General features: G+C 41.3%; 1 protein-coding gene across 2 annotated transcripts in view; it reads right to left on the reverse strand.

Annotated features, from left to right (window-relative positions):
- Positions 1-16080, reverse strand: part of LOC120959844 (hemicentin-2-like) — a 127271-nt gene that overhangs the window by 17077 nt on the left and 94114 nt on the right. For both annotated transcript variants that reach the window (XM_040383534.2, XM_049610183.1), the window contains exon 3: positions 13738-13948. In XM_040383534.2, the coding sequence (XP_040239468.2) occupies positions 13738-13948 (211 nt within the window). The remainder of the gene's footprint in view (positions 1-13737; positions 13949-16080) is intronic.

Here is a 16080-nt window from a genome sequence, read left to right on the forward strand (position 1 = left end):
TTCATGGCGCTACAATCCATATTGGCAGGGAGACATTTCCTTCTCTGAGCCATGGAAGGGCACCTTATCCCGGGTGTACTCGGACGGTTTGGTTTTAATCAATCCAGTCCATGATTTTGCGGTCCTATAAGCGTGGCGAAGGTCTACATCATTCGGGTTTCGAGATTGTCTATTCCAGTTCAGTGTTCCAAATGGCATTGTGGGGGTCTGTATCGTGTGGATTCCAGGCATTTCGTCGGATCCATCCATCAGAAGCGGTCCGAGTATATTCCCATTTAGTGGCTCAAATGACATTGCGAGGGTATCGTTGTAGTCCTTTCCTTCAGTGGTCCGAGTGACATGGCGGGGGTCTGTATCGTTCCAGTTATCTAGTAAATCCTTGCAAGAACATCGTTCGAGCAAGGATCTTCTGTCTGCCGTCAATGCCGATTACTCAGCCATACAAATTGCACTCATTCATTCTTACATTCATGCATACATTCATCCATCACAAACATACAAGCGATGTACAACATGTAACACATAGACAAACAAGAGGAAATAACATAGGATGCAAGATTGCTGTTGCCAACAATGTTGGTTGGTTCACAGACATTTTGCTTAAGGAAAGTCACACAGTTAAGCCGTTCTCTTTACAGAAATCGAATATGGCCTTCAGGAATTCCCAGTCCGATGCCGCTAATATATCCCGAATCGGAATATCAGTACATTTTCCCAGTCTTTCGACCGCGTCCAGCAAGGCAGGTCGAGCAGACTCGTATTCCACGCAGGACCACAAAAAATGATCCATGTCGTGGAATCCAAGCCTGCAGCCACATACCTTGGAGTCGACCAGTCTTATACGCTGGAGATGTGCACCCAATGCGAAATGATTAGACCTAAGTCTAGACATCATTCGAATGAACGCACGATCGCCAGGGGTGTTATGGAACCAAGGCTTCAAGCTTACACGAGGAGTGATAGTATACAGAAACCTTCCGAGTTCATCCGAGTCCCACAGATTTTGCCAACGTGCCATGCAAAACGCCTGTGGGGCCTGCAAGAACTCATGAGGAAGGATAGGCCTATCAAAGAAAGACCCTTCTGCAGCTCCCCTTTTGGCCAAATGGTCTGCCTGTTCATTTCCTGGTATACCACAATGAGCAGGTAACCATACTAACGATATGCGAAACGACTTTTCAAACAGTGAGCTTAAAACCTTTACAATTTCTTTCACAAAATGGTCTGGGCTCTTAACAGCCTTTACGGATTTTAATGCTTCAATAGCTCTTAAACTGTCTGAAAAAATTACATATTGATCCGCTGGGCATGCACTTATCAATAATAAGGCATAAAAGATTGCGGCGAGCTCCGCTACATATACTGAGCATGGTTGGCGTAATTTAAAGAATGCTTCGGAGCACGTGTTGTATACACCAAATCCAATGCCCTGCTCTGATGAGGATCCGTCAGTATAAAAATGGTTACTGTTAGCATGGCCATGTTACTCCACAAATTTGCTGGGAATTGTCATCCGGTGAAGGTTATCGGGGATACCTTTAATTTCCTCCTTCAATGAGGTATCTACACTTAAAATGGAACTGCAGGACTCTGGTAAGCTGGCACTAGTTATACTTTGAGAAGTACTAGGGTGCACCTGTAAGGAAACAAAATCATGATAGACCTTCATGATTTTGCATTTAGAACCTATCTCTTGCAGTGTTTCAAAGTTCTCGATTATCAAGGGATTTGATACTGTAGAGCGGACGAAAAGGCGAAGCGATAGTAGCTCAAAACGTAGCTTTAGCGGCATCACTCCGGACATCACTTCGAGTGACATGTTATGAGTCGACTTCATGCTACCTAGCGCGATTCTAAGACAGCGATACTGAATCCTCTCAAGTCGGATTAAATGCGACTTGGCTGCCCAGTGGAAGCATATGCAACCATACTCCAAGACGGACAGTATCGTAGTCTTATATAGGTTAAGGACGTCTTTGGGGTGTGCACCCCACCAGAGTCCGGTAATCGTTCTGAGAAAATTGATTCTTCTTGTACACTTCTGTACCAGATAGTCAATATGTGTCCTCCATACATTTTTGCTATCAAACCAAACCCCTAGGTATCGAAAAGATCTGGCAATGGATATCTTTTTACCATATAAAAAGATATCGACCTTTGGGTCAACCAAATTCAAGCGTCTATTACTCTCAGTGTTGTAAAAGAAAGAGAATATCAGCATTTCCGTTTTCTCTGGAGAAAACTCGATACCTAGGTTTGTGGCCCACACTTCTAAATTGTTGAGTGTGGTTTGCAAAGGACTTTGAAGGTCGGCGGTGTTGTTGCTGGCGACTGATACAACACCGTCGTCCGCCAATTGCCTAAGGCTACAGCCAGGTGCAAGGCAAGTATCTATATCGTTGACATAAAAATTGTACAACAAGGGGCTCAAACAGGACCCTTGTGGTAGTCCATAAAAGCTGACTCTCCGAATTTTCATGAAGCCATTGTCGAAATTCATTGCCTTTTCCGAAAGGAGGTTGAATAAGACGTTATTCAGTCTTGGGGTTAAGCCCGCAGATTCTAACTTTTGACACAGAACATTGACTGATACTGAGTCAAAAGCCCCCTTGATGTCAAGAAATGCAGATGCCATCATTTCTTTACGAGAATGAGCCATCTCGATTTCGGACACAAGCAGCGCCAAGCAATCGTTGGTACCCTTGCCTTTGCGAAAGCCAAATTGGGTACTTGACAAGAGGCCTTTGGATTCAAGCCAATTGTCCAGTCTAAAAAGAATCATTTTCTCAAATAATTTTCGCAGACAAGATAACATTGCTATCGGTCGATATGAGTTATATTCTGATGCCGGTTTACCAGGTTTCAAAAGGGTGACTACTTTCACTTCTCTCCACTCCAACGGGACGGTGTTAAGCTCCAACATAATGTTGAATAATCTCAACAGCCGTTTCCTCGCCAGATCTGGCAGATTATGGAGCAATTTGTTCCGAATCTGATCCAGTCCTGGAGACGAATTATTTCTGGAGTACAGAGCAAGCGATAGCTCAACCATTGAGAACGGTGAATCCATTTGCGGATCACTCCCATGAGCACTCTGTTGATATGGTGGTGCTTGAGCGAAATCAGGGCAGACTTTTTGTGCAAATGGCTCTAGCCATGCCCCAGAAACCCTTTCGCTCTCGTTTGTTGCTTTGCTGTTGCGCATCCTTTTCGCCATGCTCTGAAGCTCCGTTAGCGAAGTGGAAGGCTTGAGGTTTTTGACATACCTCGGCCAGTATGACCTTTTTTTGCTTTAAGCAAGTTTTTGCACCTACGCTCCAGGCCTCTATAATGAACGTATAGATCCATGGAACCGGTGTCTCTATACCTGGCAAAAGCCTTCCGCTTCGCTGAGAATGCCGCTTTACAATCCGCGTCCCACCAAGGAGTGGGTGGTCTTTTAAAAATCCTTGCCTGGGGGGGCGGCCTCGTTTGGGCACCGAGGGCGCACTCGTTTATCGCCATAACGAGATTTGCATACTCCTCATTTACGGAGAAACTGGATTCTACGCGGATTAGCAAAGCGGTTATTTGGTCGCCGTATTTCGTCCAGTCGATGTTCCTCGTTAAGTCACAATTAGCGGGGACTTGATCGACTGTGCGACTCCTCTTGATAATCGAGATCTTTATTGGCAGATGGTCGCTACCAAGCGGGTCTTGGATTACCTTCCACATAGAATCCAGCCCTAAAGACGACGAACAAAGAGAAAGGTCTATTGCGCTGGGTCGTGCCATAGGTGAGGGCACCCTAGTTGCTTCACCAGAGTTTAGAATTGTCAAACTGTGTGTGTCGCAAATATCCCTAATGATTGGTGCACGATTATCGTCATGCGTGCAACCCCAATCTGATCCATGGGCGTTAAAGTCGCCCAGGATGAAAAATGGTTTTGGTAGTACCGTTACTACTGTCTCAAGATCCTTGTTGATCTTCTTTGGATCCAGATTGGCTCCCGGTGGGATATAAATTGAGGCAATAGAAACGTTAAGATCTCCTAGCTTTGCCTGGATCGCGACGTATTCGATTACCTCGGGTGTGGGGAGGGGTATTCTGCTGAAGCTGTGACTGCTACGAATACCAATTAACACTCCCCCACCACGCCTATCGCTAGTTGGATCATGTCGATCTTGACGAATAATATTATATCCCTTTATATATTAGGGAAGGTAATATTTTTATCGGGTGAGAGCCAAGTTTCACTTAGGGCAAATGCATTACAATTATATTGCCCTAGTAATACCTTAAAAGAATCTATTTTTTTTCCAAAAAACTTCTGTAGTTCCACTGTAGTATAGTGGCCATTGGAGAAATTAATCATCCAATCGGACCATCATACTAAGACAAGGCCATTTTGATAACCACTGCTTGACCATTCCTCTTAGGAAAGGAAATGCCAGGGGAATCAATCCGGGAAGGGGTTCCGGGAGGTGGAGGGAGTCAAGGAGAGAGTGTAAAATCTCTGTCAGGCTTGGGAGGGATGGCCTGGAGAAAGATCTGAGTTCGCTAGGGAACGCCAGATTGCTGGGATTGGAAGGGTTACGGGAACGTGGATGGGTGCGAGCGTCACGGGGGGGTTTGGAGCCCTGGGGTTGGCGTGGGGTCGCGTTGTCGTGACGTCGAGGTGCCTTTTTGGGTGAAGCTTTGACAATTTTTTTTATCGTCCTTTTGTTTGGTACCCGTGTTGTATACAATCTTTTAACTCCATTTAATGGTGCCAGATTGGGCAACGGTTCATTACCCTCCAATAGAGAAAGGTTATCGAACGGATTCACATTTGAGGTGGACTTCAAAACATCGGCGTACGATCCTCTTGTATTCTGCAAGACGGCCCGTTTGTGTTCCGATTGTTTTTTCCGGTAAACAGAACACAACGACATTTCGTGCCATTCCTGCTTGCAATGAATGCATTTCTGGGTTTCGGCCTTGCATTCGGATGTTGAATGCGATCCCTTGCATTTGCCACACTTCACGGAGTTTGTGCAGTAAGGCTCTGAATGTCCAATCTGGCTACATTTTGTGCAGCATGCTATTTTTGCACAAATGGTCGACGGATGGGCACTCTGAGTCCTTCAATGTACAGCGTGTTTGGCAGGACTGTACCCTCGAAGGTGATCCGGAGTGAGGAAGTCTCACGGAACACCTTCTTTCCATCGACCGCACTTGAAGCGTAAAGTTTTTTAACTTCAAGGACCTTTACCCGAGGGGAGGATTGGTGTAGAAAAGCCCCTTGTCCGTACTTTAGGATGTCCTCTAAGGGGTAATCTAAGTCATCAATGACACCGACGACTTCCACCAATCCACCGGGAATATATACCCGGTAATCCTCCGTATAGGACGGATCGGCCGCAATAGCATTGGCTTGCATCCGGTCTTTTGCGGTGACCCGCAGCTTGTTTGGACGCGGGCGAATAATGTCTAAAGGCCGGGCTACATTGATCGTACTCGCAAGCGTAATTTTGATTTTCACTAGCGCATCTGGCGGCAGCTGACCGAAGCATTTTGCCAAACAACTTGAAGTCGCTTCAGAAAATAAGTTATTTTTCCTTGTTTTTTACTTTAACTGGACTGGAAAAGCTAGATGAATGAAGCTGATAGATGAATATGTTGTTCACGTATTTCAGCCATTTTCGCATCAAAAAACGGTGAAAAAAAAAACTTAAATTTGAGATCCGGCACGACCATTCCCTTGATGACCAAAAAAAACTTCCACCAGCCGCCGCCAGATGCGCTAGTGAAAATCGAAATTACACTACGGAGTACGATCAATGTAGCCCGGCCTTAAGACACCTGGATATTTTTTATAAACTGATGCCGTAATTGCTCTTACATCGAGCTGTTTATTTTTCGGCATGAAAAATACATCATGTATCCCGTTATAAGATGCGGGATACGCTCGGAATCTGGGATTCCCTTTCAACGATTGACCCATGAATTGATCACGGGACGTTGAAGGTAAGGGCTCGTTACTAGCCTTTTTTTCGCATTCTGTCCTGGATCAGAACTTTTTCGCTTCACTGTAGTAAAGCCCTCCTCCGATTCATCCATCGGCTCCGCCTCCATGAGAGAGTCGGAGCGAGAGAAAGAAACCCAACTGTGTGACGAGAAAGGATAGGTAAACAAGAGAGGATCACTTACCACAAGTAGACACACGAGAGCGAGAGTACACGACGAACGAGCGCTACGCACCTGTCCGACGAATGCGCTCTACACTCACAAACCTACACTACAGTACACACGCAGCGCGTATACACGCGCTGCACACAACTCTACGCACTACACACTGTACGCACTATACACTAAGCACAGATCGCTTTCCGATCGTTCTCGCACGTATTCCTTTGCAGTGCGTATGGTCGAGGTCAGTGGCTTGTTGTACGGCAAAAAATCCATCCACTTGGAGCGCGTATCGATCACGTCTGATTCGCTTCGTGGTTGGGGACAGAATGATATGCATAATTTTATATGAGTTAATTCATATATAATTAAAAATGTTAGATCAAACTCAAGTCAAAGGTTAAAAGGTTCTCAAGAAACCCGGACTTGGAGGTAAGCATTTTTCTAAATTTCGGACGTTTTCTGTTTCTAGAAAATCAGCCGCTCAGTGGAACAATCAAAGTCTATGTAGGATACATTGTTCCTTTTTGCACTTATACAAAGATATTGGATCTGTCAGTTGCCTCGCTCATTTCCACACGCAAGCTAAAAGTGAGTGAGGTGTTAATTTTGCAACTAAGTTTACTACATTTGGTGCTTATTTCATCCTTTTTAATTTAATTTAGTCAAGAATATGTTCAAATATGTTCTCTCAGCAAAAATTCTTAACAAACACACAGGTTTATGGTAAAAATTAACTGTATTCGTTGCGCTAGATTATTCCGAACATCAAAGGTTTTTGCGTGTTTTGTTGGTGTATGATACTTATTATTACACTTGAAATATCATCAATCATAATCATTTTTAACTTTCTTTCATTTTGTCAATTCCTGAGGCATGCATTGACCTGTATCCTTTAAAGACTTTGATAAAAAGTATCATAAAACCTCCCTTTTATAGTTGATCTATTTTACATCTCATGCACGAAACGTATTAAAAAAATATTAGGTACTATGACTATGAATCATGAAATTATTATTAAAAGTGGTATATTTAGTAAAAATACCCATTTGGCGCAAGTATTTGGACTGAAAAACGTGATATTCAGTTAACCGCATTAACCGCGTATCTCGGGAGCAGACTGTATTTCGTTACCATTCGATAGAAAAATGGAAATAAAAATTAGTGTTTGCTCCATCAAACGAGTAACGGTTATACTATGTCGAGCAGTATATCCAATCAAAAGTAGTGCTAAGCTTTTTTTATTTCATGTGTTTAGCTAACAAAATACTGTTTCTTGGAAGAAGCTACAGATGGTTGTTAGTACCACATATATATCTCAATAAAGTTTCACAGAGAAATAAAAATTTAAATTAACTTGGGAGTCAAATTGGCGAAACAACTTTTACAAAGTTGTGTGCAATCGCCGTATCCACAAAATGGACAGCTCCCTTGACAAATGTAAAACTTTGTTACATCAATTAACTGGAGGTTTTTTTTTGGCTTCCTAGCCGGTACCATTCGGGCATCATTTTTAAATCGTTGTATGTTCATTACCCAACCCACCGTGGTACATTTACATATTATTTCAATTCTCCCGACGAAATTGAAACCTAACGAGAGCGGGCGAACCTTTTGTGGTGCAAATGTGTCAAAAAATGAACTAAAGATCACGCTCGTTGCATTCCGCAGAGAATCGCGATAAAAGCGACGAGTTTACTGGAACACGAACCCAAGAAACGCAAATAGAAACGATGGCAGGCAGAAGAACGTGCGGTGAGAAAAATGAACGGAAAAATTAGAATAAATGCTTCATCACAAACGACGACCAGGATGAACCGGAGGAAATGGAGCGTTCTTGCGTCGGCTCGACGGTGGGCGGTTAGTGAAAGGAAAGTTTTTAATGAGATTGAGTTTGCAGCGATCCGGGACTGTACGGACGATTCATTTCGATGTAGACCGATCCCTGACCACCAGACCGAAACCGAACCGAACATGGTGGTTTTTTGCCCAAGTGTTCGTGCAATGTGCACAGCGAGGGAACACGTTAGAATCCGGTCAGATAAAAGTTTTTCATTTTTGCGTAAGTTCAGCTCGGTATAAACTTTTTCACTAAATACTTGAGAGTGCCCAGAGAGTTAGGTAAGTGTACGTGTCAATTGATATGCATATTCAAAGATGGTTCATTTTTCTTGTGTAGGAATTATGTTGTGCAGCATTGTATGGAATTGCAAATGAAAAGATTGCAGTAAATAGGATCTAGGGTGTTGTTTCATCAATTGATTATTGTTTGGCTTTTACTTTGCATTATTTTCTGAGAGCAGGTAGGTTCAGGCCCAGATATTCAGTAACTACCAATGTTGTTTTTGTTTAATAAATAATGCTAATAAATAAGCCAACTGTTGAATATATCCGAAGTGTATATAATTCGTAACCAGTTTTGGTGTTGTTCAAGTGATGCTTTGCAGCGCAATGGTTAATTTTATGGTACCTATTTCTCCTTACCTGCTATAATGGGGATTGGCCCGGAAATGTGATTAAAAGTAACGTTATTACTTTCCACTTTTCACCCATCTAAACACGCTCGTTAGCTACATGCTTGCACCGAGGCAATCAAGTCATTAGAATGATTAAGAAATTACACACGACGTTAAAGCGGGTTTTCAAATTTGTTTACCCATCCGGTGCAGTTTAATCCCATCAAAACACACACACACACAAACCCCCCTTGGTGTTGGGGGTGGTGCGAATGATAAGCATGTGGAATGATATTGCGGATTAATTACTTTGACATATCTCTGTAGGTGTGCGGAATGGTTGAATATTTTTTATCTGCCTTATTGTGCGCTTTTTGATAGCTGTTGATTTAATGAATGATTCTGAGAAAAAACGGGAATGAATGCTGGCTACACGTGTGTCTCACTTTCCGGTTCCGATAAAAGGCGCTAATATTATGCCAGCTGGCGGTTCTTCGCATCAATTAAACTCGTCAGCCATCACACAAACCACGCGTCAACATTGTTTTGCTCTTAAACATTCGAATATTTTTAGTCACATCACATCGAATTCTTTACACCAGCACATACACAGGGCAAAATTGAGGGAGACATTTTTGGTTATCCGAAAGCCAAGAATTTTCTCGGTGGCATGGCCGGATGTCATGGTACAACAAACAAGTGAGAGTAACGCAACTTTGATGCTCATTATGTTGCCTCCGTACAATTTGAGCGAGCGAAAGTTTTCACACACCACAAAAACCGAATCCTTCAAACGGTACGCCGTGGCAAGAATCTAGTCCTTCGATAATTAGCACCACCCGGTACGTGCGCTCCAATGAACCCCGCACACGCAGGAAGTGCGTATGCGAGTGTGCTTCCGGTTGGGTATGGTTCGTACGTTGCACACCTACAGAACCGACGGCAGATAATAATAAGGAAGTACGCCTTTCGGGGCACAAGATAGATCGCACGTCGAAGCCGTACTGTAGGGAAACTTTTCGCTTGAATTGTGGTTCTTGTGGGATTGGGATTGATGAGACTTTTCGCCAGTCCCGTATGAAGAAAAAAAAAACAGACATCTTCCCTCTTTCCTCGGATCTACGACCTCAATGTGTGGTGTACATTAGAGTCGCTCTGTTTCCTTGCTACACTAAGTACACGATATGGCTAGATCGCCGGATGCAGGAGTTTTCTCATTAAAAGCCGCCCGAAAAGCCTCTACGCGCTTCATGGGCATGAAAAGCAAAACTGACGCCCCAATTAAAGAATGCTTCGGTGCATAAATAACGTGGCACACCGGTCGGTTTGGATGCTTTCGTTTAGCAGCGACAGAGGAAAGTTTTCGAGAGACGGAGTGACTTCCTTTTTCCGGCGTATTTCTCTGCCGTTTGTGCGACAATTACCCTACACCTTCCGGGCGCTTATTTGCGCCATTCTTGACGCTCATCGTACAAGGATGCTCCAGCGGGACAATGCCCAACGATTGAACGATTTATTTCGGACGATGCTGAACGGCATCGTGTTGGATAGGTAAGTGTTTTTCTACGAGCCTCCATAAGTTGGCAGCCGGAAATCTATTGAAAGAAGCTGCGCTATACGGAATGCGGTGAATAAGTTTGAATAGTGATTCTGTAAAAGCAGCGTGTTCTTTGTTATGCAGCGATAGAATCACTTGAAGAACTTGCTTCCGGAAAAACATTTATTATCTTACTGGATCCAAGTGATGGCCGGTTCGCTTTAGGCTGAGGAAGTTTAATATTCAAGAATATTTCACAATCAACATGAATGTAATATTTAGCAGAATCTATAACAAAAAAGTCATACTTTTGCATAGACGTTTAAAAAAGCACATAAATTAAGTTTGAAGAGCATTGTTACAATAATATGGAATAACATTCATGAATAAAACTACTTGCCCATTGAGCTAGTTAAATATCTCAAAGACAGTTGAAAACGCAACTGAAAAGTAACAAAAATTAAAGATAAAAAGATTTAAAGACACAACTTCATCTTGTCATCGAAGAATATATTTTGATATTTCGGTGGATGTTGGAATCCAATATTTTTGTTTTGTAGTTATTTTATTTCGATTCCAGAATGATTTACCTAAATTGAAACATTTTACATTTGAAAATCACAAGTACGGTTTTTGTCAGATAAAACATAATATGGAAACAATTTGATTCGAATAGATTTAGTCAATATGCCCTTGATAGCTAAGATGCGTTATTTATGTTCTGAACATTAACTAGTAAAAGTATTTAGGAAGGAAGAGTTATTTTTGGGAATGGAGTAACACATTTTGGAAATATGGGACATATAATATCAAGACCTATAATTATGAGCTACGAATATAATTTCTAGATGAGCTCTGGCAAATTTCAAAACAATCCAATGCAGCCATCTAAGCAAACTCTTTGAGGAATGTTGCGTGTTGAATACGTAATGTTAAGATTTGCCATCATGACACGATTGCTTCAAATTTAGGAAATCCAATCTGGTATAACGTAATGTTGCAAACTGGCGCTCAAAGTAAACTAAAAGAGCTATTGAATTGTTCTGAATAGTGTTGAGTTTCATGCATCTTTCGTTGAGATTCATTTAAATGAATCTTCAGTGATAAGTAAAACGAATCTCGAATCTCAATTCGTGAATCCTAAAAGATTCATAATATCAAAGGATTTATGAATCTTAAAAAAATCATGAATGTTCAAGGATTCATGAATCCCAAAAGATACAAGGATTCATGAATATCGAAAGATTGATGAGTCCATTAAAATTCATATGTATACAGGGGTTCATGATTCTTTAGGTATGTATGATTTTAAAAATGTTGAGTTTGCGTGATCCCACCTGACAACATGCCCGTCGTGGGTTCAAAACCACGCATAAACCGTCTTCCCGTAGCAAAACAAATTATCCGGCTGCGTGGTACTAGCCAAGAAGTCTCGAAAGCTTGTATAAGCTGGCATGACCACGTAGGTTGTTACGTCAATAAGAAGAATAATAAGAAGCTCAAAATCCATCGAATCTTTGAAGATTTATGATTTGTGAATCTTTTGATATTCATGAAACGTTGAGATTCATGAATCTTTGAGATTAATGAATCTTACCAATCAAGACGCAGATTCATTGAATCATTTCAAATATTAATTCAGATTCATGAATCTGAATCAGATTTTCCTAACACATTCAAATTAATAAAATATTTGTTTTACCTTTGCAAAATCATTACCGGACGCATTATACTTAGAATGCTTAGAATACTTAGAATTAGAACCTACGGGATCGATATACACTAGATTTTGAAATTGTCTACATATTCACACAAATTCAGAATGAAGAGTGTTCACGAAAACGAAACGAAATTTTAACATGATTGTGTTTCTCGCCTGGTAGAATGGTCCCATACGTTTTACTAAAATTGTTAATCAAACATAGCCATTGTATGAATTGTGTCTAAAATACTCTTATAAATACTCATAACATACGACATGTTCAATTATACCACGGATTATGCATACAATCGAGAAACAAATCATGTTGCAAAACCATGAGAGCAAAAATCGAAAACAATATTAATCCATTTGCATGTTTGATTATGCATCTTTGGTGGATATTAATTAACCTATCAGCCTATTACTGACAGGATGGTTTTTAGCGATCTTCCTAAACCCCCCTAGAGCTGGCACGAAAATCAATACTTTTGGATTAAATTTCTCTCCCCCGAGAATGATTGGCTATGACAAAATGTGACAAATGTAAATAATTAACCCACTCCGTACCAAATCCCGTACGCTTTGCACTCACTAATTGTCAGATGAGTTTTAGTTCCTACGCGACCATGGTTGTTGATCATGGCTTTGGGGTTAGGGAAAAATATCTCCAGTACATCCCCGGGAGAGATTATTGAATGTTGCAAGCTTGCGGCGTTGGTGGCACAATGCGGAAATGTTAGTGAAGGCTTATCCTGCACGCTAAAGAGATATCGCGTTTCGCATCCATTCCGGTCGATGGAACACTCTAATGGAATTCAAATCAATTCCGATCCGGTTAACTCATCCGTACATGATATTTGATTATATGTATGCGAAACGGGTTGATTGACATAATTACAACACATCCGGGGTATGCTGCCAGGTGCTACAGCAAAGGGCTGGATTCGTGGCAAAGCTCTAAATGCAAATCAAGGCCGCGCCACTAACGAAGACGGATTGCGCGATTACACCGTACGGGGTTCGACATCGAAGGCCTGTTCTCGTTAGAGAAACGGCTCCCGCGAGGGTTCGTAATCAATCGTCTTGCACTACATCGATATAGCTCGAAAACGTGGATGAGGACGTTTAGTTTGTCTGATTAAATGTTTAGTGAAGGCTATCATCAGGCTTTCCATTTTCCAAGCGGGTAATAATAAGTAAACACATGTTATATCAAAATTGTTCTCATACTGCTGTACCGAGGGGAAAACACTCAACAAAAGAATGGCAATATGTTTTTTTTTTCATAATGTAGATCAAGTTTTGCTAGAATTGATTTGTGTTGCCTTTCGTAAGCGAATATATTCCTGAATAAATGTATGTGTTTAAAATGTTTAAAAATATTATTCAAAGATTGAAGCACATAAAAAAAACTTATGTATAGTTAAATTATCATTTACATGCTATCTGACCCGATGTACATACATTTTAATTACTACTATTTTTATGTGTATTTATTTTAGAAAAGATGAGAATTATTCAATTATTCAGCCATACCGGTGAACTCGTTCGACGAGAAACATTCGTCGCTCATGAGTGGACAGGGTTGTACCACTAGGTTGACCAGTACAAAATCTAAACGTTTTTCTAATTTTTGATCTAGAGGGCTATGAAATGAGTGAAAATGAGCGTCGCGGCGAACGTTCCCAGGAACGAACGAGTTCGCCGGTACGGCTGATTATTTCCTTATTGAGTTCGTGTAATGTTATATAAGTACTATATTAGCCTTGTCCTGCTGACATAAAAAAATAATGGCTTTGATGCTTGGTGTCAACCTGATTCCACCATCCTTTGCCGTGTTTATCGAAATTTGTCGAAAAAAACATCAAATTTTTTGTCAGGGTCCACTTACCTACAACACTGAGCGTGACAAAGTAGCTGCGCACTGGCTGGGTAGAAATCTGGCATTCATAGATTCCGGCGTCCCTTTTTTGGGCCCACTTTATCTGCAGCGTCCAGTCGTCGACGTCTTTGTGATGCGTCGCCTGGAATCGCTGGTCGGATGTGTACGTGTAGCTGCCGACGGTGAGTATGTGAATGTCCCGGTGCCTTATCCACGAAACCTGCCCATCCCAACCGGTAACCATGAGTCATCGGATCCATCCGAAAGATATCCCATTTCGGAGCCACAGCAGTGATGGAATGTCACCCACCGGGGTGTTTTGGAGTAGCATGAAATGAGAAATTGTTCGTGAAGAGTAAATATTTAATTTGATTATTCAAAACGAGAAATAGAGAACTGCCGCTGGAGAGAAATGATGGGGTTTTCGTTCCTGAGGCACTCTGAAATCTATGACAGCTGGGATGACCTTTTTTTGTTTTGACTTCCCACTCCGATTGAAAACGGAACTTTGCTCTGGGAAGATTTAATGTGCTTAATAATTTCTCAATGGCTTTCATCCGCAAAGCCTTCCATCCTCAAGTAGCCTTTTTTGATGGGTGATCTTGTTCTCCTTTTCAGCTCACGGAAAGGGTCTACTTTCACGTCGCCTGCCAACGTCGATTTGCAATGAATACTAAATTTCCTGCCTCTCAAATAATCTCGAAGGCAAAGACTTTGGAAACACGAGACTATCGACCTTTTTGTAGGGTGAATTTGCAAAGTAGTCGCGTCGTAGAACGGTAACGCTAAAAGTCGCCATTCATCTTGAGAAGTTTTTAAGGTAACATCTGCCAGTCGCTGGACACGCGTTGTTTTTGCGTGCGGAGGACGTTGCTCCAGTTAAGCGTTTTCACAAGAAACGTTCAACATTAACCATGGTGAATGGTGCAGGATAACTTTTCTTTTCAAGGTTTGGCTTTTCTTTTTCTTTTCTAAAGATTAAAGAAAAGCTTTTGAAATTTGAGTTTTTTTTTTCTACTTCTGAATTAAGAATCTCTATAGATAAACACATGGATTAAGCGTTTTATGGAGCAAGAACATTGTTGAGCTTGTTAAAGAGTCTTTGAACGTGATTTTTTGTTGCTCGAAGTATTATTTTTTATTAAAAAACTTAAAATATTGTTATCCTACTATACCTTGAAAGTGAAATTCATTCTCGGCCAAAGAGACAGGTGTTGATTTTTTAAAATTGAGTTTAGAGAGAAAGAGTTAGTTTAAAGAGAAGGAGAGAATAAAACCGCCATGAGTTGTTTTTCTCAACAAAAAATAAATAAATAAAAAAAAACCCTACGGAACATGACACTGGTGTCGCAAATGAAAGAGTAAAGCAAAATGTCATTTGCACAGTTCTTTGGCTCAACAACCGTTGTCGGTCAAGGTCTGCCACTATTGGGCTTGGCTTTCAGTGAATTATTGATTATCCTTAGCAGGATAGCCATTCAGGATGTTACGGGGGGACGGTCCAGATGAGGCTTGAACCCATGACCGCCATGTTGTTAAGTCGTACGAGTAGCACGTATGTGTATGTCGATTATTAGATTAATTTATAGAGATGACCTATAAAACATTGCGATGGCGGCAGGATGAGAGAAAACTATTGATGACGCAACTTTGGTCATAATCCCCAAACAAAAAAACCGATTAAAGTGACTAATTTTGTGGCATATCTGCCTCAACTACCGCATTAAGTTTAAGTTTTTTGAGGGTGCAGTTGCTTTCGGAACAAATGGAATGTAGGTCGAATAGATTTTTATGACAGTTTAAATTTAAATTAAATTTAAATTAAATTTTGCCATCAACATAATAAAATCATACGTATTTGTTTAGTGTTTCTTCTTTTACCTAGCTTGGACACTGCCACAAGAGCAGAGTTTTGAAGCCATAAATATTGTTTCGCCAAATAAGATAATTTTCATGGCTTTCTACCAGCCGGTAGAAAGAACAGCTTTTGCATCGATCGTGTGTCTCAAAAAGCCTGCTAGCAAGCAGCAATTAAGAACCGGTCCCTTTAGTTGTTTTGATCGTTTCAACTGGGCATCCCTTTCAGCAACTTCTTAAAAATGATAAGCCTAACGACATTCCGGCGTTTGGCAATACATCAGAAAATAAAATAAGTTCCAAGCGGCTGCTCGATTATACCGGTACCGAAGCCTCGTAAATGTAGCGAGAAAGAGGACGAAAAGTACTTAAAACCAAACGATCCACCCGTCGGACCATAACTCTTTCTGCTTTTGTAATCGACGGGTGCGGGCGACCTGTTAATTATGGCCATCGAATGAAAATTTACGAACTGCTGCAACCATTTGCCTTCCA

The sequence above is a fragment of the Anopheles coluzzii genome, chromosome 3, assembly GCF_943734685.1.
Source record: "Anopheles coluzzii chromosome 3, AcolN3, whole genome shotgun sequence".
Classification (NCBI taxonomy): Eukaryota; Metazoa; Arthropoda; class Insecta; order Diptera; family Culicidae; genus Anopheles; species Anopheles coluzzii.